Genomic DNA, 27,559 nt, shown 5'->3' with positions numbered 1-27,559 from the left:
GGGATGTAGGAACACACACACACACACCCACATACACTCTCTCTCTCACACACACACACACACACATACACACTCACACACACACACACACTCACAAAAGATGCTGAAACTTCAAGCCAGTGACTACGTCCATGACGCTCTGGGGATAGTCAGGATTAATCATGTACAGGCATCTAGGAACAAGAGGATCCCCAAAAAGGCATTTAGAATCCCTGAAAGGACTACAGAGAAGCCTTGGTTCTCAACCAGCACTTCATAGCTGAGGAAGCTAAGGTTTAAAGAAATAGAAAGGTCTGCCCAAGACACCTACCAGCTTGTAGTAGGCTTAGACCTGGAACTCTGGTGTCCCATCACCTGTCTGATTACTCTTTCCCTCCTATGCTTTTCAGAAATGACTAAATCATTATCATTTTTTTCTCCATGCCCATATATACCAGGGCTGAGTAAGTAGAGTTCAGAGGACATTAGCATGTTTCCTATTTACAATAGGGACACTCTTGTTGAGGTGAACAGGAGGACACTTCACCAAAACTTCCTCTTGTCTCAATGGCTCCTGCTCAAGGCTGCTACTGAACATCTATTCTCTGGTAACTGGTCACTGTCAATCACTACTATGCCTGGAAACAAACTTGCCCAAACCACTAAAACTTACCTTCAAAAATTTCTAAAGGCAAACACTTTGACCACCAGTATTACTTTCCAGATGCTGACAGGGAGGGAAAGCAGTGTGATCGGGCATTTTAACAAACCCTTTGAATCACTTACATTCTGCTCTATATGCAAGTCTTTCCTTGACTGCTGACTTAGTAATAAAAGCTGGAAAAAACATAAGTCTAACAATAACACATTTCTTTTCTATGGCCAAAGAACTATTGTGTCAATATTTGTGGAGATGGACTTATTTTGAAAGTAATTTAACAATGAAATGATGTTGCTAAGCACACTGATTTTTTTTTTTTATTTAGTGAAAAAAAGAAGTTCAATACAAAGCTCAAGAAGTGAACAGGCCCTCTCAGATGAGAGGGTTTTATGCACTCACACAAGCACACCCACACTTCTTCAACATACCATTCACAAATGCTGTGTATTATTAAGAGGAGGCGGATTCTGCCAGGCACATAATTTGTATATTTAAGGGAGGTGTATGGAATGAAAAAGCGAAATATGTTAAATTTCAAAGGACTTGGAAGCAATGCTGCCTGTAAGCTTGTATTACAAATAGCCCTACATTATTACATACGCTATTAATGAGGCCAAGTGAATGAAAGTACAATTTGAATATGCATGACTCTATCCAATGAGCAAGACTTTTGTATACTGATGAGGTTTTTTTTTCCTCCCAAAAAAGGATTAAAATTATTCTTAGAGAAGTATGGCTGCCCAGAGAACAGTAAAATAAATGTACTTAGACCACAGAGTCATACCATGTTCAGATGAAATATACAGGTGCTAAAAGAATACCTTTGACTCTACCCACATTTTCAGAAACTTATACATATCCTGTCCTCCAAAAGGAATATTCCTTAACTTCAAGCAGCTGTGTCATTACAATTTCTAAGGAAAAAAAAAAAAATGATTTTGGTGGAGATCCCTAAAAGTAGGCAAGGTTAAATAAACCTTATGAGTACAAAGCCTTCCCTTCCACAGTAAGGAGCACTAGTTAAAAGGCTGGGGAATGGGTAAATTATTGCACCAAATGGCTGAGAATTAATCTCTGCTGACTAGCTGTAATCTAACGAGGCGTCTGTGTCCCAGGGAGCCCGCAGCATGTCCCTGGCGGTATGTGCAGTGTGTCGAGTCTGCGTGGCACCCTTTGTCCTCGCTCACAGGCGGCCTTTCCCCTCATTGTCCATAATATCCTCATGCATCTGGGACGCGTGGAATGCATTCATACTAACAGACTTACCATTGTTTTCTCTCAGAAGCTTTGTTGAGCAAAGACTGCATCACGGTTACTGATAATTATATTGCTTAATTAATCAAGACAAAAAAAATTTGCAAATCATTGCCTGGTTGCCAAGCACGGAGATAAAAAATGACAACAATACAAGCTGAAGCAATATAACAAAAGTAACAGCTATCTGATCAGAAATTCTTATATAATGAAGCTATTAATGCTAAATCGGTTAATGTTAACATTGCTCCAGGTGTCTCTACTTAGATGCAAACAAAAAGGCTAACATTATGGATATAAAAGGCCAAATGTTGCCATGGATTCTGTAACCTGATAGAGAGGACAGCCTTTTCATTTGATTAGGGAATGCAATTTAAATACCAGGGACTGAAGCCAAACAAACAGACTTTCCCTCCACAAGCCTCTTGCATTCACCCTGGGGTCAGTGGTTGGTGAACAAAAGGTCAGCCACACTTGCCCTGGAAATGTCTGGATTAATTTTATTACATTGTAATGGTTTGTACTTTAAATGTAAGGATAATACTAAATTTCCAGTTGGCCATTATTCTCTTCTTCCTTTTAGGCTTTTTGAATTAAAATATTAAGAAAGCAATTTACTCAATTCATCTTGTCAGAACTTATAACCAAATTCATAAAATGTACAAACATTTTGTAAGAAAGCTTACAAGGTATGTTAATAATTATTTTCATGCATTATAAGTATACTATCTTTTAAAAAATCACTTTGAGTCTATAAAGTGAATTAAAATGCCTCATATGCTCTTTATTTACTTTAAAAATAAAGGTGACTTTTTAGGACAATAAATGACATTTTAGAGGACCATGTTGAAAATGAGCTAATAAAGCCAATTACTCCATACTAAATATTAAAGAAACACATTTCCTATTTTTGAAATCTACAAGACGCTAAATTCACTGGTTCCCTTATATTAAAATTTTCAGTTTAATTCTTTAAAGTAGTGCTCTTCATGGACAAATACAAATGTTAGCACTAAGAGCTATTTTCATACACAAAACTGAAAACTTCATGCACATGGAGATCAGAATCAAAAATGATGCAAATATTTAATATGAAGCGACTTTTGGCATCTGCGTTCCCTGAATAGAAAAGAGGGTTCCCTTTATGTCAGGCTTTGCAACAGCCAGAATGGAACTTTTATGAATTCAGGAGTTGACCCACACTGCATTTATTCAGAGAATAATAAGCATGCTAAACTTGGAATTCATTAAGTATTCTCTCTCCAAGTAGTAACAACAAAAAATAACAACAATAATAATAATACCAGCTAACACTTAAGTAGCTTTTACTCTGGACCAGGCACTGTTTGAAGCACTTTCTTATTTATTAGCTCATTTAATCCTAACAACTTTAACCCTTTAGATCAGGTCAAAATCCCAATATGAACAATAAATCTGTTGCCTATTATTTCAAAGCTTTAAAAGAGAGTTTTCAGAAGGGTAACTTTCAGCTCCTTCAGGAAACCAACTTGAAATGAAAATGAAGATTATATTTATTATCAAGCTGAAAAACACAAAGTCATTCCTCTTGAGGAATGGCTTAATATACTAATGTTTAATTTAAAAGCTTTAAAAACAACCTTCTATTAATAATTCTAAAACAAAAACCAGTAGCTACATAAAGCATGGCTAAAACACCACTAAAGGTATGAAAAGGATTGAAACTGCAGCAAATTTATTATACAGCACACAGATTATTGGATTGTTCCAGCTCTTCCCATGATCAATACCAATTGACACGGCTGAATTTATTCTGTAGCAAGGTGCTCCAATTGTTGAAACTCATCACGTGGGCTGTGCTCCAGAGGCTCGGCCTCTTCATGGACATGCCTGCAATCATGCAGGACTGACCCCATTAGCACAGTCACAGGCTCAGCAATCACCCGTATACCAGGCAAGGTTGGAGTCTATACTCACAGTTCTCCACAAAATGCTAGATGTGATATGGGGTTCCCTCAACTCTTATTATTAATCAACATGCCCAAAATTTCAAATTATAATTTTTCAAAAGTACAAAATTTAGGAAACTTAAAACATTTACAAGCTAATAAATTTGACATTATAATTTCCAAAAAGGCCTAGTAATACAATAATAACATTTTGTGCTCATGATGAAAAATTCTTTGAAAATCCCATTTCATATTTAATTGCTATATAGCTCGTAATGACATTCAACAATTGGATGAGAGTCCCCTTTAACATACTTAAATTACTGATTGTCAGTGTCGGTGAACTACATGGCAAATGCTGTATGAGTCAGTGTAACAACGCAATGAAAACATACCTCAGGTTTCTTCGTTATTGCGATGAAGAACATGTGATTCTTCATTGGGTAAATGATGATTGAAACATCTCCAAAGGCGGTTGGGATAATACCCCTGCGGTAGTCTCTGGAGTGTTCAGACCAGACGATGTGGACTTCGTCATTCCCCAAGTGACGAAGCTGCAACAGCAAATTGGCTCTTTATTAATCAGGGTGATAACAGCAGTTTATGAGGGGTCGTGGCTTACAAATTGAATTATAAAACTCAAAGGCCAAAAGAATTCACTACCAAAAAATGCTACAACACTGCTGTCTTCTACGAGGATTTTAAAAAGCACAAGTACATAAAAGCATAGCCTGTCATTGGTACCAAGGTAAGGCAAGCAAGCTTCGCAGGCACATTACAACTGATGGGGCTGAGGCCTTTGTAAGAATTTATTTCTGTCAAAAACAGAATTTTACTCCTGCATCAGAGTCCTATGCTTTGTATTGCCGAATATGCTTCTAAACGATTAATAACACATGTCTTTTATTCCACATTGCAGTTGAGCTTTATAAGACTCATAATTCAATGGTTATTATGAAAATAAGAATATGAACAAGAGAACATAAGCCATTACAACACAATTGTTACCAAATGCATAAGAAACTAGATTTTGTGACAAACCTTTAAGAAAAGGATGTATAAAATTACACCCATACTTAGCATTTAAAGAGCGCTTACTGTATAGAAAGCATGTTGTCTCCTTTAATCTTCCCACTAACTCTCTGAGGTAGAAGACATCATCTTCATCTTATTGTACAAAAAGGAAATGGGCAATCAGGAAGGTGAAGGCACCACCTACCTGAGGATGTGTGAGCAGCAGTGGCAAAGTGGGCCTAGGGACATGCACTGGGGCTTCCAACTCAGGGCCATTTCCACTGTTTCAAGGCTACCTAAGCCTGCACCCAAAGTTACTTTATTGTTATTGTTCAGTAGTGTAGCCCACTTGTTTCATCATCTTATACACAAAGAGGCTGTAAAGAACAAAAGCAAATCACAGACCCCTGGCCTCTTTGAGGGGGCCTTACTAGAAAGATCTCCAAAACCAGACCCCTTGAGAGTTCTTCCTTCCAGGCCTAGGCTCTGTCAGGTGTAAGAATGCCCTTGATAAATCTCCTGCACGATGAGTATGCCACCTCCAGATGGAGAAAGCTGCATACAAAATCATTTAAGTGACAAAGAATCAAAGTGTGACTAGAAGAAACTAGATTATAAAAATTAAAATGTTGACCAGAACTGAAGTTCTGAAATCGCAAAGGCTGGTGAGGCCCTCTGACACCTTCTGGGAATTCGAGATTCTCATTCCCTCACATGGAACAGCAGAAGGATGCTCTCTGGCACCATGAATAAGTATTTCTTGCTGCCTTTTCTAACAGATGAACATTAAAAATGACTAAATTCAGAAGCAGTTTAATAAAATAGAGACATGTCAAATCTAATGTTTTTAGTTTTGTCTTAAAGTATTTTTAAAAAAGATTTTCTGGAATACTATGTATTTAAAACATGTCACCATAAAAACAGTTTTCTTTAGACTATTTGACCACAAAAAAGAAAATCTGAGGCAACCCCCACATAGCCTTTTTTTCCATTTGTAAGGTTACAAAAGGAAGCTCATTTGCTGCAAGGCCTGTTTATTCTTCACTCTCTCATACTTCTGGGAATGACTGTACAGACCAATTATTTAAAAAGAGACCTGTGCCTGTGCCATTGTACCTATACTGAGGGATGCATGATTCAACTGTGTCTGAATGCGGGCTCTGGGACAAACGCAACTGTGGGTGCTGAGCACAAGTCACGACGATCCAGAACAATTTAATGGCATCTACAACTTTCTAAAAGCAAAATTACCCAGTACATCATTTTTTTCCTTCCCCCTTCCAATACAAAGGTAGAATAATGGCAGCAAAACGTACAGCAAGCCCTTTATATAAATAGTTTTAAACAAAATACAACACTGGGCCTTCTAGTAGTGCTGAACATCTCTTTACACTTCTCCATTCCTATCTTTGCTATAGCTTTTCTTTTCCTTTTTCCTTTTTAATAAAACATGCAAAGACATTACAGTGCACTTCTAAAATTCAATTCTTTTGCAGTGAAAATGTGGTAGCCAGCATCACCAAGAACCTAATATAGGTATGTTTTCAGGGAAATATGAATAGTATCTAACTGGAACTGTAGGGGGAATTTAGAGCGGCAGAAGGTAATTGTGAGAAATGGGGCTGCCCCAGACCTCACACCTACAGCCCTCACCCTGCAAAGAGAGCCAGCTTCAGGGTGACTCTGGGTCCCTTGGTATAATGCTTGCACAAATGTCTGAATGGAAACAGCTCACCTACTAAACACCCCTCAAACGTGCTGCCACTACCCCATGTTGGCACTCTAGTTTCTACAATAGTTCCTTTTGATCCACAAATATTAATTGTAAAATAATATTTACAATTGTAAATTAAATATTGAAATTTTGTAGTTACTTTCCCATTTCAAACTGGGTTACTCAATAATACAACCTAAGTAAATCTCTCTTAATTTTACTTGCATCTGAATTCTCAGAACTACAAAAGGGAGGGTAGTTTCACACTAATAGACCCAACCTCCCAGTGTGACAATTCTGTAATTAAGGAAGAGCTATCTTTGTGTGGTAATGATATGATATTCATCATCTCAAAGCTGCTTTCAGTGGCACGTGACTCAGACTTCTGGATACATCACAGTTAAATTAGCTAAATCACAAAACTAAAAGCTAAGGCCATGGGAGCACCTGGCTGATAAATCTGGAGCAAAAGGCAAAAATACGCCTTCTTTGGCCTATGAGAAAACAGGTAAGTAAAATAAATAAAATTCATCTGGGTATGTCAATAAAATTCATCTAACATATCAACCATGTTAGAACGTATGGAATACTCTGAATACCTCAAAGTGTTGCCCAATTTAAAAAAGAGTCTATCATAGAGATATCATTTTGTGAGTATTGGAGAACGGTGATTAGAGGCCCTCAGATTAGAAATCCACAGTGAATTTAGTGAGTCAAGTTGATCTGACTCCTGTGTAACTGGGGAGGAACGATGAGTCTCCTGGAATGGAGCCGGTGTTTATGTCAGCTACTCCTTCAACTGCACAACAGGCTCCAGAATGCCTGGATACTTATCAGGCTCAGAACAAATGGCTTGGATTTTAAGTCTTAAGAAATCAATCCCATGCCCCACAACTTCTTGTTCTAACAGAGTTTTAAAGTCCCTTTGCCTAAGCCATTCTGTCTGTTGCTGCCGCCGGGCTGCACGCCACTGGTGACACTGGTCATGGTACACACCTAATAGGCTGACCTCCTTTCCCGACTAATTGCATTACATCGCCAGCTGGCTCCAGAAGGAGTCGTCTGTTTGATTGAAGAATTCCTGCTCCTCAGTGGGCCCGGCTGCTACTTTTACTAAGTAACAGTCAGGCCTGACATCCCCATTGTTCAGCTGACAGTGTGCCCATCCTAAAATCTAAGTTTTATTTGTAAATTAACCAAGAAACTTCCTGCCAGAACAGCGCTGCCTGGAGACTGATAATGTGGGCCTTTCATCCCGTTTCACTCATACTGTATCACTGCCAATTTGTTTTTTATGTGCCTGGCCAGCCTGAGGCTATAAAAGCCTTGTAAGACATAAGTGCAATTATAGTCCTGGAGTCAAATGAATTGGACAAATCCAATAGCACAGCTCTGTCCCCACTCTGCAAACCCCTACAGCAGTTAGATTAGCTGTGAAAAATCTAATCTATCTGGAGCTAACAAATTTCTGCAGTGAAGGATCAAGAGTTCAGTATGGGGTTGCAACCGGATTGCAGAATTGAAAAAGTCCCCCCATGATAGGGGCAGAAGAGAGCATGAATCACTTCAGAATTTTGCAGCTCTTTTTTAAGCTGTTAGGGACAATTTGGTTAGAATAAGACAAGGAACTGTGGGCTGCTGTTACTGTGACTGATTTTCAGTCTAGCTGTGAGATATCTGATAAAGAGAGTTTATCACTAATGATGCTAAATCTTAGAGCTGCAAAAGGTATCAGCTGAATTTTGATTATTACAGTAGGGAATCTTTCAACCAGGCCAAGCCTTAGAACATTATTTATAGCATGGCATCTTATCAAGATAACATGTCTTTTCTCAAAAAGAAAAAAACAGTCCTGCCTTACTTAATAAACAATTTAAAAATTTTTATATATTTATTTTATCTTTTAACAAAATATTTCTCAGTCATAAGAAAATTATAGAATATGGTGACACATTTGCAAAGCAGAAACAATATACAATGTATTGCAAATAAAAAAGATGTGTAAGCCCAGCTTAGGGTCCTGGTAAGCTACACTAGAGTCTGAGATCCTGGTGAACTCTTGGAGGGCAGAGCTCCCTTTCCTGAGAGCTCTAAAGCCAGGGCAGCCATCAAAACCCAACACTGAGGCAGCTTCTCCAAGGTCTGTGGGAACCAGCACGTGATCAGCTCTTCTGGCTGCAGTACTGCCCCCCACAGGAGGTCATTATAGCTGGGGTAGGAGAGGAAAAGGCTGCTGAGTTTTTGAATGCAAATGTGTTTTGTACATCTGAGACACTTGATCGCTATGAAAGTTGTCTGTCATTGGGCCGTGACTCAAGTTCTGATGTTTCACATGCACTGCTGACCATCATATACAGGCACACCTCAGAGATATTACAGGCTTGGTTCTGGACATATCTGCAACAGGTTTTTCTAAAATATTGCAAATATAGATGTTGCAAATATTGCAATAAAGCAAATCACACAAACTTTTGTGTGCACTGGGAAACCAGTGTGCATAAAACATACATTTACTATAGTCTACTATATGTGCAATAGCATTATTTCTTAACATACACATATTAATTTAAAAATATTTTATTGCTAAAAAATGCTAATGATTATCTGAGCTTTCAGTGAGTTGTAATATTTTTTTGCTGGTACAGGGTTTTGCCTTGATGCTGGTGGCTGTTGATTGATAAGGGTGGTGGTTACTGAAGGCTGGGGTGGCTGTGGAAATTTCTTAAAATAAGACAATGTAATTGCCATATTGATTCACTCTTCCTTTCATGCAAGAATTACCTGTAGCGTGTGATAGTGTCTGACAGCATTTTGAGCACAGTAGAACCTCTTTTGAAATCGGAATAATCCTCTCAAACCCTGTCACTGCTTTACCATCTAAATTTATGGGATATTCTAAATCCTCTGTTGTCAGTTCAACAATGATCACAGCATATTCACTGAGAACAGATTCCTTCTCAAGAAACCACTTTTCTTTGCTTATTCATAAGAAGCAACTCTTCATCCAGTCAAAATTTTATCATGACATTGGAGTAATTCAGTTACATCTTTAGTCTCTACTTCTAATTCCAGTTCTCTTGCTATTTCTGCTACATGTGCAGTGACTTTTCTCCACTAAAGTCTCAAACCTTTTAAAGTCATCCATGAGGGTGGGACTCTACTTTATCCGAACTACTGTGAATGTTGATATCTTGACCTTTCCCTATGAATCAAGAATGTTCCTAATGGAATCTAGAGTGGTGAATCCTTTCTAGAGGGTTTTCTATCTTCTTTGCCAGATCCATCAGAGAAATCACTATCTATGGCAACAATAGCCAAGTTCTTAAATAATAAGACTTGAAAGTTGAAATTACTCCTCGATCTGTGGGTTGCAGAATATGGATATTGTGTTAGCAGGCATGAAAAACAACATTGCATCTCCTTCAGAGCTCTTGGGTGATAAGGTATATTGTCAATGAGGAGTAATACTTTGAAATAAATGTTTGACTCTGAGTGGTAGGTCTCAACAGTGGGCTTTAAATCTTCAGTAAACCATGCCGTAAACAGATGTGTTGCCACCCTGGTTTTGCTGTGCCATTTATAGAGCATAGGCCGAGTAGATTTAGCATAATGTTTAAGGGCCCTAGAATCTGAAGAATGGTAAATGAGCACTGGCTTCAACTCGAAGTCACCAGCTGCATTAACCCTAATAAGAGAGTAAGCCTGTTCCTTTGAAGCTTTGAAACCAGGCATTAACTTTTCCTCTCTAGTTATGAAAGTGCTAGATAGCATCTTCTTCCAGCAGAAGGCTGTTTTTACTACAGCGGAAATCTGCTGTTTAGGATAGCCACCTCCATGCCTGATCTTAGCTAGGTCCTCTGGATAAGCTGCAGCTTCTACACGAGCACTTGATGCTTCACCTTGCACTTTCATTTTATGGAGACAGCTTCTTTTCAAACTTCATGAACCAACCTTGGCAAGCTTCAAGCTTTTCTTCTCCAGCTTCCTTACTTCTCTCGGCCTTCGTGAAATTGAAAAATGTTAAGGCCTTGCTCTGGATTAGGCTCTGGCTTAAAGGAATGCTGTGGCTGGTTTGATCTTCTGTTCAGACCACTAAAACTTTCTCCATTATCAGCAGTAAGGCTATTTCGTTTTCTTATTCATGTGTTCACTGGAGCAGCACTTTAATTTCCTTCAAAAACTTTTCCTTTACATTCAAAAATGGGGAAATGTTTGGTGCAAGAGGCCTAGCTTTTAGTATATCTCAGCTTTCAACATGCCTTCCTCACTAAACTTAATCATTCCTAGCTTTTGATTTCAAGTGAGAGACATGCAACTTTTCCTTTCACTTGAACACTTTGAGGCTATTACGGGGTTATTAATTGGCCTAACTTCACTACTGTTGTGCTCAGGAAATAGGCAGGTCCAAGGAGAGAAAGATAGATGGTGAATGACCAGTGGGTGGAGCAGTCAGAACACACCCAACATTTATCAATTAAGTTTGCCATCTTATATGGGGAGTTTGTGGTGCCCCAAAACAATTATGATAGCAACATCAAAGATCACTGATTACAGACCATCGAATGAGATATAATAACAACAAAGTTAGAAATATTGTGAAAATTACAAAATGTGACAGAGACACACATGAGTACCTGCTGTTAGAAAGACAGTGCTGATAGACTGTTTGATTCAGGGTTGCCACAAATCTCTAATTTGTAAAAAATTTAATACCCATGAAGTGCAATGAAGTACTGCACAGTGAAACAAGGTATGTCTGTACATAGTGCAGATGTCTGTGGCTGCAGTGGTGAAAAAGCGAAACCGTACAATAAATAAAGCAGGTACAGTGAGGCCAACTGGCCAATATAAAGCATCTGGCTAATGGGGCAGGGGAAAAAAAAGAATCAATTAGACCAATGCGCAATGATGAGGGATGATGGTCAGAGACATCTTCCCAGGTACCATGCTAAGCAATTTTATAGGAATTATCTCATTTACCTCACTCAACAACCCTGTAACAGGTTGCGTTTTTAATCTCACTTAGTAGAAGGAAAACTAAGGCACAGGCTGATGAAATAACTGAATATACATCTGATCCCTGGTCCGCCTGTCACCAGGGCCTGGCTATAACCACCGCAGCAGACTCCCCAATGGCCAGCCTTAGTCAGCATGTGAGGTGGTATCGTCAGTCTGTAGCATCTATGTGGTAGGGAGAGAGTAAGGTGGGGATTCTAGGTTCCCCATCTGCTAGCAGGCCAGGTGAGTGCAAATCACAGTTGCTCTGAGATGCTTTCATCTGGAAGCTTACAGAAGCCCATCCAATTAGAGGCTTCCTTACAGAGTCAAATACCTCTTCTATTAAGGCACTCCTCACATTTAACACAGGGTTGCCTGAAGCAAATATCCTGCAGGTTGGAGGTTCCTCAAGGGTAGATGAGTTTCCCTTTGAATTCTAAAGAAAACTGCCCACAGGGCAAGTTGAAGAATGAAAAGTAAGGGGTGACAGTGGGGCTGCTGGGCAGCTGCACACCTGCGCTTACATTGACAGATGCTGCCAAATCGCCCTGCAGCAATCGCTTTCCCAGAGCTCCAGTAGTACAGGGGTCTCATACGTTGTGACCTATGACAATCTGGGAGATCAAAAATGTCATTTTCCATTAGGTAATATTAATGGCAGGGAGGTAACAACACCTAAGACCCTTCCTTTTCATGAACCTTAATCTCAGGATTGTAGAGTTCAAAGGAAACTGTTTCAATGTGTGTGTTCTGCCCTGTATTTGTCTCATCCTAGGGGAGCCTCACCTACAAACCAGGGCAGCTAAGAATGGTGCCTGAGGAGACCCCTTACCTTTTTGGTGAGGGAATCATCTGAGTCTGACGGCATTCGAGTGGAAACATGGAAGATCACTTCCACAGTCGAGGTAGCATAGTAAGGGGCCGTCTGCCCGGTGCTGCCATTGCGCTGAAGGCCACCCATGAACCCACAGTGGGTGGAGAGATCCACCTGACGAAGGTCACAAAGAAGAAAGAGTGAGGATCAAAAATGAGCTGTTCTTTCACTAAGCAGGGCTGTGGATTCAGAAAAAAATAAATTATTTTCATTTTTATATCTTTCTTTCTGATTACAAACAAATGCTATACAAAGTAAGACCAAATTAAAATGTTAAAGAAATAAAAAATATTAAAAATGAAAGTGCTCTATAGTCATACCAACTGAATAAAACCACTATCAAACTTTTGGTATATACTCTCTAACTTTTTTTCCCCACCTGTATGTGTAAATGTTATGTGTATATATGCATATATGTGTGTGTATACATAGGTTCCCTATCGATGGATGTGTGGGGGTTTCTGCTTCTTCAAATCAGAAAGCACACTCGAAGGAGTGATTTTCTAAGATGTTGGGTCAAAAGGTACGGATATTAAAAAAAACTCAGCAATCCTTGACAAACTGCCTTTCAAAAAAGGGTTGAACAACCACTTTATACCACTGCTGAAAGTTTACGAGTCATAATTCATTTTAAAGTTATGACATGATTGTTCACTTCTTAGTGCCTTTATGCAAAATTTTTAACTTGTCATAAACTGGTATTCTTTCAGTAAAATACCTACTCTAATACATACGAAAAAAGAAATAGAAGAATCTCTTCTGTGACAAATATAGTAAACACGTACTCTTAAAACTCTAATTGATACTGTATGGCTTAAAATATATTAAGTAATAAATATATTCTATGACAAAGTAGAAGTAGCCTTACTAGTGGGAACAATAGTTTCCTGGAAGTGCAGTAACTCTATTGGACTGACACCTACTTGCCTTCTTAGTAAGTACGTTGTTTTGACTATGATGTTCTCTTACCCTGTCCCCTTTGCTACCTCAGTCCCTTTGCTCGCATTGAGCTCTCAAAGGCACCCAGAGAGTTTTTCGGAGCACAGGTCCCCGAGTAACTAATAAAAAATAAGCAAATTATTTTAGAACTGTTGATTTCCATTTTAACTACTCCTAATTATTTCAGATTCTAGTAATACATTTTCCCTCAGATTTATGTTCCTGGAAGACAGATATGCATGTGTGATATGTGTGTGTGTGTACATAAATGTATATAGGTCTGTATGTCAGAGTACAATTTAATAAAGAAAAAAATAACTTTTTCAACATCAATCATCCTGGGATCTACCTTAGGGAAATAGGTTGATAGCTAAACCATCATGGCTATTATATTATATTTTCACTGCAACTTTTGACTTCATCCAACTCTTTCTTCATCTTTTCACCCATCAAGTCATTGATTTCTTCTTCAATCTCCATACTGTGGCCAAAGCCATTGCTTCTCTGCCCACATTTGTCTTCTCTTACTACAAACTGTCTATGGCTGGGAGAGCCCATCTGACTATTCAGTTCTGATAAAAAGCAAATGAAAAAATATTAAGAGGAAAGTTAAGAGAAAACAAAAGTTCATGTATTAAATACTGACAAGCAACTAATAGCAGATGTCAAATTCAGTAAGTTCTTCAATTCCAGAACTCTACCTATGCTATATTTGAATGCAAATGCTCATGTAAAAACTTACGCAATGTCTAGTTTGGATACATCTTTAAACAGTGCTGCTCAATAAATACCTACTGAATGAAATGCATTACCTCCCATCCAAGTCCAGCCACAAAGTCTTCATATGCTTGGCTTCCTCTTTCATTAGAGAGGATTGAACACTTGTCTTCTTGACCTTCAGCAATGTAAAACACTGCGATTTTGTGTGTCTCACGGCTATAAATTTTTAAATTAAAGGAGTTAGAATTCTTATACATAAAATTTTATCTCACTACTATTAATACCACCAGCATGACTTCTACCACTGAGTTTACATATACTGGAGAACCTGCTAGAGGTCAGTCAGTGTTCTGAGACGGTTTGACACATGGTCTCATTTATTCTTCACAACCATGCTAAAGAGATGAGTATTATTATCACCTCCCTAGCTAGGTGGTTGAAAGGAGGAACAGAAAGTGAAACAAAAAGCACACCCAGCAAGCAGGGGATGGGAACTGCGGCAAGGCCATCTGCTTGCTGAGACCACAACCTCAGACATAAGATAGACTGACTGAGCAGCACGTTGGGGCACACTGTTTGATAAGCTCTCTGTTTTTGGTTAAAAAAAAAAAATCTTTTGTGGTATTTATATAAATTGTGAATACATCTTTGTGACTGTCCATATTTAACTCTACATTTTAAGGCTACTGGGTGGCTCTGTAATTGGAACTATAGAATATGCCAAGTTTTATAGAAAAAAGAATATCCTTCCAAGCAGAACACACTTAGGTATTATCTTCATGAAGGGGTATACCAACTCCTGTGCTCTGACTATTCTGAGGGTGCCTAACAGGTGGAGCTATTCAGGGAAACCCCTTTTAGCCATATAAACCCTTCATCTGATTGTTCCAGGATAGATCTTGTATTCTCTGGTATTAAATCAAGCAAATATGATGTGCACTTTGAAAAAGAAAGCCTATCATTTTCTCTTTTGCACATGTAGCATATCCCTTTGCATACAGTAGGTATTCAGTTAAATCTGTATTACACTGAGCAGAGATATGGTGATACATTTGAATGCATTAATAAATTTCTACAAGTTATACCCTGGAGTAAGGAGACAAAATACCCAGATCTATACCAAGCATTTGGTGACAGTTTAGAGATGAAAACACTGTTCTTATTCAAATGAAGCTTTAATTACAAATCAATCATTCCCTAGCCCAATCATCCAAGAGTTATGGGTTTTTTAAAGTTCTGATGTCCACTTCCAGAGCAGTTCCACCTTTTTCCTCTTTTTGCACTGCATTCTGATAAATGTAGGAATAATTATAAAGTACTTAGATACAGAAATATTTTTTCTGTCAAGTTGTTTAATATTTCAACATTGTAATTTGATTAGGCATCATATTGGTGGAACTGGGCTCCATATTTCAACAAATTCTCTAAGATTTCCTTTTGCATGAGTTATTTCTCTACTTAATAAGCAGAACTAATTGACTTTCAATTAAAAAGTTATACAAATAACTAGAGGAAGAGAGTTCTCTCTTTTTATTCAGTTAGATAGTGTATTCACTTCCCCTATAGTTTCTATGTAATAAACATACTTAGAAGAAGAATTAGAAAATACAGAAAAAAAAGAGAAGAATAAAAATCACTTGCAATTTCAACAGATAAGCAAAGAGCATAGCCACTACACCATTTTAGGATACACTTTTGCATGCAAATATGAGAAGTTACTACATTCTGCTTTACAATAGATTTTTTCACTTAAAATATTTGCAAACACTTTTTATTATGGTAAAATATACATATCATAAAATTCACCATTTCAACTATTTTTTAGTATGAACACTTTTATATCATGTGCTTCTACAACAAAGGTTTAATGACTGTAACATTCCATTATATTAATATGTCATAGCCCAAATCCTCATTTAGGTTGCTTCCATTTTAAAAGACATTTTCACGTTATCTTTAATACGCCCTTAAAGATAATCTTTAGTGTTTTTAATCTTTTTTTTGAGACAGTCTCACTTTGTCACCCAGGCTGGAGTGCAGTGGCATGATCTCGGCTCACTGCAACCTCTGCCTCCTGTGTTCAAATGATTCTTGTGCCTCAGCTGTCCCAGTAGCTGTGACTACAGTTGCATGTCACCACATGCCACCACAACTGGCTAATTTTTGTTTGTATTTTTAGTAGAGACAGGGTTTCACTATGTTGGCCAGGCTGGTCTTGAACTCTTGATCTCAGGTGATCCACCTGCCTCAGCCTCCCATAGTGTGGGCTTTATAGGCTTGAGCACCATGCCCAGCTGTAATATCTTTAATATGTCCTTAAAATAAATTTAGGCAGCTTGTCCTCATGCAGCAGGAACCCCTGAAACTGCCACACCATTCACTGCCCTGAGGAATGAGCAGGGGACATCAATAGCCTAGAATCTGACTAGCTTATTCCAAGAGCTATACAAATTTGGGCATTTGGATAATAACAAACCACAACCTATGACCTAAAAGACTGCCTCTTTCAACAAAGGTGCAGAAGTATAGTTATTCAATTTCTATCTGCAGGTCTCTCCACATATGTACAAATCCTCAGCATTTCATTTTTCTTTGTTTTATCAACTTTACATACACACACAAAAAAACTCAGGTTTATCTAAATGTTTTTTTATTCTCCTTAAAAATCTAAGCTTTTCCCATTGCAGCTGTTCGTAAGTCCTTGAGCCCTCACTAACTCAAGGTGGGAGCACAAGAGAGCTAAGCCTGAATGACGAGCTGACCAACGTGAGTGTGAGGAAAGATGACCTTTAGTTGTAAACATTCATCAAATTTCACATCCTCTAAAATGTTAGTACTGTAGAAAGCCTGCTAGGATGCAGAAGCTGTGTCTGGCTTTATTAGAGCCATGCTTTTGAAATGGTAATTAGCAACTTCAACAGCACTTCACGTCCATAAGAAGCACACCAGTGCATGAATGAGCAGGTAATTCAGGAACACACATACACAAAATCAACAATCTCCCTTTCCTCATTAGAATACACTGTTCTTTCTTATTAGGAATATACCAGAATAGCTCAGTTTCCTTGTGCTGCCACATGAAAAAGCCAAAGAAAAACATGATTTTAATATCCACCTCCCCATGTGGTGGCAAGAAGGCATTTATATCTAAAAGGGAAGCCACTGTGATTTTTATGTACATTTATCATAGCATTTTCAGTATCTAGACCATAGTGAAAGATAGCCTCAACTTTTCCAGAAAAAATGTTAAGAAGGAACTATATGCATCAAGAGCAGTGAGATAAATTGATACCAGAATTAAATAGAAATGTTCTAAATGAAAGTTGACAGACAAGGTATTTTTTACCTGCTACCTGACCAAAATATAGGGCGGTCTAGATTTCTTGTAGCTGAAGAGTCCCGGACTTATTTCTAGTTTCTTCAAAAAGTACCTTGAAAATACCCTTCACCATAAAATAAGCTGACACCCATTTGATGTCAAGAAGACACTAAATCCAGGAGTTGGGGTTTTAAGTGAAGATTGATCAAGGGGTAGGGGACTGCCAGTTAGTTATTCAAAGCTGTATTTCGCTGCAACAGTACCCCAGGGAGCTAATCAATTGTACCTCATGCAACTAAAGTGCATTAACACTCAACAAATTGACCGCAATTACATGATACCAAGTATTCACTTAATACTGAGAAGCATGGAATAATTCAGCATATGCTTAAAAAGCTCAGTGTGGAACCCAAATGACTGCTTATTTATTACTGAAGAAAGGAGGGAGAGGATAGTGAACCCGAGTTCTTCAAAATAAATCCCTCACAAAATTTCCATAGAGAAGTTGATCTATGTTCCTCTAGAGAAAAGGAGTAACAAGAACAATCAGGAAATGGAATACAGTGAAGGGCAAGCTGAGAAATGGCAGTTCAGGTTTTTCACATCTAATGACTTTTAAAAATTACTCAAATTCAAATCTTATACTGTCTCACCTAATAAATCAAGAAACAAAGACATTTAAAATGGCAATGGAGCTGTAGCAGGCTTCTGGACAGAGAACGGCTCCTTTACTCAGGTAAAACTACAAATGAATATATATATATATATATATATATATATATATATATATATTTTTTTTTTTTTTTTTTTTTTTTTTTTTTGAGACAGAGTTTCACTCTTGTTACCCAGGCTGGAGTGCAATGGCGCGATCTCGGCTCACTGCAACCTCCGCCTCTTGGGTTCGGGCAATTCTCCTGCCTCAGCCTCCTCAGTAGCTGGGATTACAGGCACGCACCACTATGCCCAGCTAATTTTTTTTTTTTTTTTTTTTGTATTTTTAGTAGAGACGGGGTTTCACCATATTGACCAGGATAGTCTCGATCTCTTGACCTCGTGATCCACCCGCCTCGGCCTCCCAAAGTGCTGGGATTACAGGCTTGAGCCACCGTGCCTGGCAAATGAATATTTTAATTCTGTATTTTTAAAAAATGTCTGTATATTTCTTGATACTGAAATATTTATCACTCTCCAGAGAATAATAAGGCCACCTAGGAGAAAAGGCCCGCATATTCCCTTCTGAGAGGAATTCAGGTTCGAACAGCCATCCTGTCACATTCCCAAGACTTGGAAACATACACAAAAATAGTTCATGCCTCTACATGTGTGTAGCTATGAGATGTGATGAGGGGTCCTGAGTAACTAGAGAGACAGATGGGAAAGTAGAAGAGAAAAGAATAAAAGAAAAGAAAACTTATGCCCTTCCAATTCTCACAAAATGATCAATACAAACAAATCCATCTTAATACCACATGCTTCTGAAGGATGGAAACAATACAAAGTTGTGAGTAAGTTTAATATTATTTTATCTACTCAGTTCTTAACGACATTACCAAAGGACTTGTCTGAAATATCATCTTCTAAGTGTTTAAAAAAAATTTCAACTGGACTTTATTAGTTGGGTCTATACACAATTCAAGAATTCAAAACACCAAAGAAGAATCACAGTTGCGAAGGTGATAGGCAAATCATAGCGACAGGAACCAAGAGTTTGCTTGAAAATAAAATGTAAGTAAGTGTCACTTTGAGATTTGATCAAAACTCTAAAATAAACATCAAAACCATCACTAAGCCACTGAAACACACACGATGGTGAAAATATTAACTCAGCAGGCCATAACCCATCACTATAAGTACAAGCAGGAGAAGCTCATGCCTTAAAAGGAATCATGACAGTGGATGAATGAAGGATTTAATGAACGGAATAAAGAGCTCTAGTAATTATCTGAAATGCTAGGACATGGCTTCGTAAAGATAAAGCTGGGCTCTGTTATTTCCTTTCTTCCTTCTTGCTTTTTAGCCGGCAACTGTACCACCCTCTAAAAACAGATAGCTCTAATAGATTTAAAAATTTATGAATTAATGAGTAGTAAGAAAAATGTAGTGAATAAAATATAGTGTGAAGAGCTGAAAAATAAACTTGAGGAAAACAACCTGAATTTTTCATATGAAAGCTGACAGAATATTAGGATATTCCTAAGGGGAATAAAAAGGAAATGAAGCTTTTTTTTTTTTTTTTTTAGATTTTGGTTTAAAAACTAAAGATTAAGGAGGTGGCTTATTCTCTTCAAAACTTTGAAACATCTGTTATGTACCAAGTACTATACTTATTCTTGACTTAGATGATTTTGGAAACATACATTCCCCAAATCAAACACTTTTCATGGTTCTGAGATCATCTTTAAAAATGCTTATAAAGTAGCATAGAACAGGGTTGGATCTGAGAGTCTGATCAGCTTTGGAGAATGAGGCTTATTAACAGAGTTATTAATTACAACATACTGGTTTTAACCTTTCCAACACTACGAAGCCACAAGTACAGAATGTTAGTGTCGTGGCTCACAGCATGGATTTTGAAGTCAGACTCACTTGGCTTTAGATAATACGGTATGAGCAACCACGGGCTGTTTAACCTAGGTAAACTTTTTCTTCATCAAAAAGAGGTGGTTGCAGAGATCAAATAAGAATAAATTTCTACTGGCTGCAACAAAGAAAGATAATCAAAACTACAGAATAGATGGGAGTGGTGGCCTCTTTTTAGTGTATCAAACATGAAAGTTTATTCCTTATAGTAAAAAATACCAACAGTATGGCATGTGCAAATGTCACTGGAAGCTAGGTTACAGAACTACCCTTGGATGTCTCAGTAAGTGTATTCATTCCTGCAGCTGTATCTGTTATCCAAGCATACCCACAGACAAACAGGAAAAAAGGAGCTTGATATACTTCTACATACCACTGGCGGGAGTCCAAATTTTTTAGCTCTCTCAATAATTTTGAATTTTTCTTCAACAGATGAAAATTCTTCCTATAAAGAAAAAAGGATGGAAGAAAAACCACGTGATTATGGAACCATTTTGCCGCTTTCAATCAGTTATTTAATAAACATACCTATCATCCATCCTCTATGACCTCACTCACAAAAGATTTGTGATGATAGAAACCTACAGAATGAACTCCATCTTCCTTAAGACATGCAAAAGTATAAAAAGTCTACCAGCATTCCATTACTACCCAGTGACACAGATGGCTCTTCGGTGAGTGTGTGACTTGTTTGCATGTGCCTGTGTCTGTTTCCAGTGTCAGCTCTGCTGTGAATCCCTTTTCTCCACTTCTGTTCTTAAAAACTCCATTTTACTATTAGGGTCAAATCCACCCCTTTCCACAAAGTCTTCTCCATTGCTCTGTACTTCCCATTGGATTTAATCATTACTCTTGAACTCTTGTGTCATTCTATCCGATGTCAGAGTTTTATCAAGTCTACCTCCCCCATTAGACCTAAGGTTAGACTGTGGCTTATTCACCTTTGCAGTTCATTTCCATCTTGCATGAAGGCAGAAATAATATTGGACAGAGCAGTAATTAGACACAAACACACATACACACACATACACGCACACACACACACACACACACACACACACACACACACACACTCTTTCTCTCTCTCACTTTCTCTCTGCTTGATATCCTTTAAAATATCCAACAGATGTTTGGAATTCAATCTGCATACCAGTACAGCATAATTTCATTTCAAGTTTTAATTTAGTAGCAGAAAATAGGCTGCAAATAGAGAAAAATCTCCATTCTCTCTTCTCCAATCTTTCCAATCTTTTCTTCTTCCCCAACTGCAAACTGATAGGAAGGACAATTACATGAAAATAATGATAAAGTAGCTGGAGGTCTATGTGGATTGTTACCTTCTGTCCCAAGAATTCATTCCCAAGTCATCAAGCAACAACCTGCAGAAATAAAAGGGTCCTCGGGGCTCCACTGGGGAGGGCTGCCCTTGGCTGGTGACTTTCATTGCAGAATCGAAGTTACGACTCTGGACATACTCATCTTCCTGAGCATTTTGGCGCAAAATGACCTCGATGATTTCCTTCTCTTGGTCATAGTTCATGCCACATGGGGGTAGGGAAGGTTCATTTAGATTTAGCTGTGATGGTAAAAGGCATTCAGGACTTGTGTGGCCAATGTTTTCAAGTAATTTGTCAAGAACATCATCCCCTTCCTCAACTTGAGACGAGTCTTTCTGAGGTCCAAATGTGTGATGATGCCAGCTTGAAATCAGAAATGAAGGATTTCTTCCGCTGGGTGCTAAGCAGCCTTCTAAAGGTCCATATAAAACCTTACCATCCCAAGAGTACTTCCCTGAGATATCCCTCACAATTACTCTCACATCAGAGAGAGGGCCCACTGGTGATCCACCTGCCAGTCCTTCTGTGGGTGTCTGAAGGTAGGAGATGAGGGTGCTATCATTAAATACAAACAGCTGCAGGTTTGGGCTTCTGAACACCTCAGAGGACAGCTCGGAGCCTTCTACATGGGCATTGTCGTGGTTCTCGCTGACAAGGCTGTGCAGTATGGCAGGGCCCCCACTGAGGGGGTAGTGCCCGAGGTGGTTCACCAGGTGGGCCATCACCATTCGAGCAGTCAAAGGGATCAACTCCAAACTTCTTCTCTTCTTCTCTGTAAACAACAGTAAAGAAACATAAAGAGTCAGTAGTGAATGAAGATGAAAATGAAACACCTTTTTCTGGGGGGCAGGGGGTGGTTCCAAGATAGTAGATTATAGGCTTTTAGTGTGCCTTGGCCACTTAGAAATAGCAAGATAGTGCAAAAAGATCAACTCTCTGAGCTTTAATTCAAGAAGGAAAATGGGACTCTACTGGAATCATGAAGGATGACCCAGATCTTACGGACGACCACACAGGCAAACGGCCCCTGTAATGCCATCCAGCTGATAAAAGAGTGAGTGAAGCCCTAGTACATGAAAGAGAAAGAATCTCCCTCTGTAATTTACCTTTCCACTGGGGATCTAACCAACCCAGGCCAAGGCAGAGAATGATGTTTCTCCTAAGCCTCAGAGCTATCTTGAGGAGAGGCCTGGAGGTGCTAAGAGGAAAAGACACCAGAAAAAGCCACAGGCATTTCCTAGACCTGGGACTGAGAGATTGGAGCACTTGTTCTGGAGTGGGGTAGGGACTTCCACAGCCAGAACTGTGTAACATGCCCTAGCAGTAGGCACTGAAAATGTGCTCTTCACTACTGCAGGCTTGGGATGGGAGAAGAGAGCTGCTACAACTAAAGTTTCTCCTGGGCTATGAGACTTGCAACCAGGGTCAGTTCAGCAACATAGAATCAGTCTGCATGTGTCATTGCTGCGTGCACCAGGCTGCTCTGCTGAGATCCTGGTGCAACAGGGTCCTCTCTGTTCCACTCCCAGGCAGGACTACAGGCAGCAAAGGCAGATATTTTCCTAGACTGGCAGCCTGAGCTGCCCCAACCTTCCTGTGTATGCATCATCATGCAGTGGGGCCCTCTCCACTCCATGCCTAGGCAGATCTCCAAGCATTTAGAGCACCTGCTTGCCTGGACCAGCAGCCCGAGCCATGCTACCCTTCCTGTACATCAATTGTGGTGCAACAGGGCCCTTTCTGCTCCATATCCAAGCAGATTCTCCAGGCATTCAAAGCACCTGCTCACCTGGACTGATAGTCTGAGTTGCTCCACCTTTTATGTGAGATCCTGGAGGAGAGGGGCCCTCTCTGCTTCATGCTCAGGCATGTCTCCAGGCATTGAGAGCACCTGCTTGCCTGGTTTAGCAGCCTGAGTGTTCCCATCCCTCCTCTGCAGAATTCCTGGTGCAGGGGGACCCTCTCCACACCCAGACAGATCTCCAGGTATGTGGCACACTTCCTCGCCCAGATTGGTGGCCTGAGCTGCCACACCCTTCCTGTAGAGATCATGGTGCAGTGGGGCCCGTTCCACTCCATGCCCAGGCAGATCTCCAGGCATTCAGAGCACCCACTCACCTGAATCAGCAAACTGAGCCAGTTTGCCCTTCCTGTGCAGAGACCATGGTGAAGTGGGGTACTCTCCACCCCATGCCCAGGTATATCTCCAGGCAGTTGCAGGGCCTGCTTATCTGACTTACCAGCCTGAGCTACCCAACCTTTGTTATGCAGAGATTGTAGAATAGCAGGGCCCTTTGCAATCCAAGCCCAGGCAGACTTATAGGTACCTGGAGCACCCAAACTCACTCTCCTGATCAGGAGTTTAGGCTGCCCCTCTGCCTATGCAGAGAACTAGGGGCCAAGGAAATTTCCCAGCTCCACGCCTAGGCACACCACTGGGTACCTGATGGCCACTCACTGGATTCTCCCTTAGCACTGGTGCTTGTGCCCAACACCAGGGCACCTGTCCCGATCCATCTTGCCCCCTGCCCACCTAGAGCTACACAGGGAGCTCAGACTACTGTGCACTTCATGGATCACCCCATTGCCTGAGGCAACAGAGAGTTTCTCCTGGTAAACAAGGATCAAGTATATACCTAGCCACATTGGCCACAGCCAGCTTTTACCTATAAACACCATCTACTGGCTTGTAAGTCAAATTGCACAGCCTAATATAAAACCTGCTGACAGAAGTGCATAGGGCTATGGAAGCAAATCCAGAAGATGGCAGGTTGGAGGCAGTGTTAGCATCCCCCTCCCACTGGGAAGGACAGAATAATGTATAGAGATTCACACTGTGAACTTTTTTCCAAGGAGCAATACAGAAACTCAACAGGAAAACCACAAGAATCCATAGACCCTTTGAAAGAAGCGGCAGGCTGGCTAGGCATGGTGGCTCATGCCTGTAATCCCAGCACTTTGGGAGGCTAAGATGTGGGTGGATCACAAGGTCAGGAGTTCGAGACCAGTCTGGCTGACATAGTGAAAATATGTCAGTTGTGACATATTTTCTACTAAAAATACAGAAAATTAGCCAGGTGTGGTGGTATGCGCCTGCAATCCCAGCTACTTGGGAGTCTGAGGCAGGAAAATCCCGTGAGTGAACCAGGGAGGCAGAGGTTGCAGTGAGCTGAGATTGTGCCACTGCACTCTAGCAGGGTGACACTGTGAGACTCCATCTCAAACAACAACAACAACAAACCAAAAACAAAACAAAACAGCAGACTGCAGTCTACTCTATGAGACAGGTGAAAAACTATAAATCCTCAGTGTTAGTGGGGAGAGACTACCTTCAGAATACACATCCCCATGAGGGAATCCGAAAATCCAGGCCATAGGAGAAGGCTTTAACCATACCCAGAGCTGGAACTGTTTAAGGGAGTGATGAGAAACATAAAAGTAGAAGTAGCAGCAGGAAACACCTTGCAGGCATTCCCAGTTCCCAGCATGGACCAAGGGAAGCCATACCTAAATACATCTCACAGGGACCTTGGGGAAGCCAGCCAACTGGCTTAGAAAGGGGTTACAGAATGAAAGATGCTCCTAACTGAATTTCATGATATAATCTTAAGCAGGAATGAACTCCCTTGACTAGAATCCAGGGGGCAGGGACTTGCATTGCAGATAAATCTGTTTCATGGGCAGACAGGAGGGGCACAGGTGGGAAAGCTTACAGTTTGGGGCAGGTCTGGGTTCTGTGTGCAAACTGCCTGGATCTAAACCTGGTGCTGCTAGTAGAACACACAGGGAGTGAGATCGGCCTTGCCAACTGCATGGGAGCTGGGTGAGGCTTACTGCTGCCTGCTACTCTCCACTCCCATCGTAAATTCTTCTATGCAGCAGAGGCAGTTATACTACCCTCTGGAACATTATCCCAGCTGCCTGAGAACCACTCCCTGACCCTCAAAGGAGCCATGGCTGGCCTCACTCCGGGAGAGTCAGAGTACAGACCTGCTCAACCCTATCCCTACCTGGTGGTATCCCTGTACCCGCCCTGGCAGCTTAACACAAAGAACATAAACTTGTGGGAGCTCTACAGCCCTGCCCATTGCCTCAGAAACCGTATTGCTTCCCCTAGGCAATTTAGGACCAGCTCAAATCCCACAGCTAGTACTGCAGCTGGTGCTGTCTTCCAAGCACCACCTCTTGGCTGGAGGCTAGCTCATGCAGTCCACTACAACATCTATACTATGCCCAGGAAGGAGAAAATGGCTGCATGACTTCAGCTATCACCAGTGCCTATAATACTCTAGCCATCAGAGGTCCTGAGCCTGTCCATGTGAAAGTTAACTACAATTAAAACTAACATTCAAGAAAGCCAGCACACTAAGCATATCTATAACCAAGGAATCTCACAGAGTCTACATCACTCCCCTGCCACCACCATCAGAGCTAGTGCTCATACCCACTGCTCGGCGACTTGAAGACAGGCCACATCAGTGGATCAACTGCAGACATTTCCCAGCACCAGCCTGGCGTGTGGCAGCCCCACTGGGTGGCTAGACCCAGAAGAGCAGTAGCAATCAATTTAGTCTGGCTATGAGGAACTCCTATTCCTAGGGGAAGGGGGAGAGCACCACATCAAGGGAACACCCCACAGGACAAAAGGATTTGTACAGCAAACCTTGAGTCCCATGTCTTTCTGCTGGTGGGAAGTTTCCTGTAGCAAAGACACAATTGCAGTGCTGGATGCACAGGGAGAGATCTGCACCTCTACCCCAACAGGCAGGCAGCCTGCATGCTTGTGAAAGGCTGTGGAGAAGGGGTCCTTGTTCCTCACCTTGTCCACCACCACAGACACAGCTACAACTTCTCCCATGGGAACTCAGCATGAATGCACCTATGGAGAGCCCTCCTGGAACAATTCAGGGTGACTGCATCCCCACAGGAGAAGCACTCTCTAAGTTCAGGCTTGCACAAAAGGCAGAGTCACAATTCCTTTCTATATGGAACATCAACATCCCTCATTCCTACAAATGAAAAGAAGTGCCCGTCTGAGGTGAATAGCTGAAATATTAGGACAGAAGTAAGGCTGGGAGGTGGATAACTTTCTTGCTGGCCTGACAGGCCAGCTGAGTTAGTTCCCACTCTTCACCCTGATAAAACTCAGTGCATCTGAGAGATCCCCTAGCTACCTTTACCAAGGCTAGGGCCTCAGCCCACCATTGGGTATTGTATCTAACCACCTGCTTTAGCTGTAACCGGTTTATATCTAGGGATACTTCCCCTACTGGCCTGAAGCCTGGATCATCAACAGAGTAAATGGAATACTGGGGAAAAATTAAACAAATAAAAAGTGCATACCATGGGGGAATGAGATAAGCTTCAAGAGATCCTTGCCATTCCAACTCCACAGTATACAGTGAAATTGCCCACACACTGAGCACTCACTACAATCAGCATCTGAGAAAGTCAGCATGCAAAGACTCTGTATAACCAAGAAACTCATACAGCATCTTCGCCCCTAAAAGCAGCAAAATCAAATTAGGCTATAATAAACTATAAACATTAAAGTCACATCTTTAAGAGGGGGAAAAAGAAAATAAAAAATAAATACAGTCAAATAGAAAATAAATTCAAGAACAATTTGAAGAAACAGTCTACACAAATGAGAAGGAACCAGAATATACAGGTAGTATGACAAAACAGGGTTCAAAAGATCACACTTGCTCCCCAGCAATGATCCAAACCAAGATGAAATCTTTGAAATACCAGATAAAGAATTCAGAAGGTTGATTATTAAGCTACTCAAGGAGATAAAAGAGGATAGTGAAAAGCAACATAAAGAATTAAAAAAAAAATTCAGGATATGAATGAAAAATTTTCCAAAGAGACAGATACCATAAAGAAAAACCAATCCGTAGAAATGAAAGACACAGAGAAATATAAAATGCGGGGATGGGGGTGGGGGGGGTGCGGGGAGGTTTCAACACTAGACTAGAACAAGTAGAATAAAGAATTTCAGAGCTCAAAGACAAGGCTTCCAAATTAACCCATTCTAACAAAGATAAAAGGAATTAAAAAAAATAATAAAAGAAGTCTCCAACAAATATGGAGATTACATAAAATGGCCAAACCTAAGAATACTTGATATTCCCAAGAAAGAAGAGAAGGTCAAATGTTTGAAAAACTTATTTGAGGAAATAGTTGAGGCAAAATTACCTTGCTTTGCTATAGATTTAGATATCTGAATACAGGGAGCT

General features: G+C 40.2%; 1 protein-coding gene across 9 annotated transcripts in view; it reads right to left on the bottom strand.

The window, feature by feature from the left end:
* RALGAPA2 (Ral GTPase activating protein catalytic subunit alpha 2) overlaps positions 1-27,559 on the bottom strand; it is a 320,763-nt gene that overhangs the window by 98,735 nt on the left and 194,469 nt on the right. For 8 of the 9 annotated variants that reach the window (XR_012519285.1, XR_012519286.1, XM_074406179.1 and 5 more), the window contains 5 exons: positions 21,318-22,089; positions 20,354-20,425; positions 14,174-14,297; positions 12,381-12,536; positions 4,218-4,376 (listed from right to left, as the gene is read on the bottom strand). Coding sequence is in view for 7 of the 9 variants with exons in the window: in XM_074406179.1 (XP_074262280.1) it covers positions 4,218-4,376; positions 12,381-12,536; positions 14,174-14,297; positions 20,354-20,425; positions 21,318-22,089 (1,283 nt within the window). In the remaining 2 variants the exon portion in view is untranslated. The other variant, XM_074406185.1, reaches the window with a different exon arrangement.

The sequence above is a fragment of the Saimiri boliviensis genome, chromosome 9, assembly GCF_048565385.1.
Source record: "Saimiri boliviensis isolate mSaiBol1 chromosome 9, mSaiBol1.pri, whole genome shotgun sequence".
Taxonomy (NCBI): domain Eukaryota; kingdom Metazoa; phylum Chordata; class Mammalia; order Primates; family Cebidae; genus Saimiri; species Saimiri boliviensis.
This window is presented reverse-complemented; position numbering and strand designations above follow the sequence as displayed.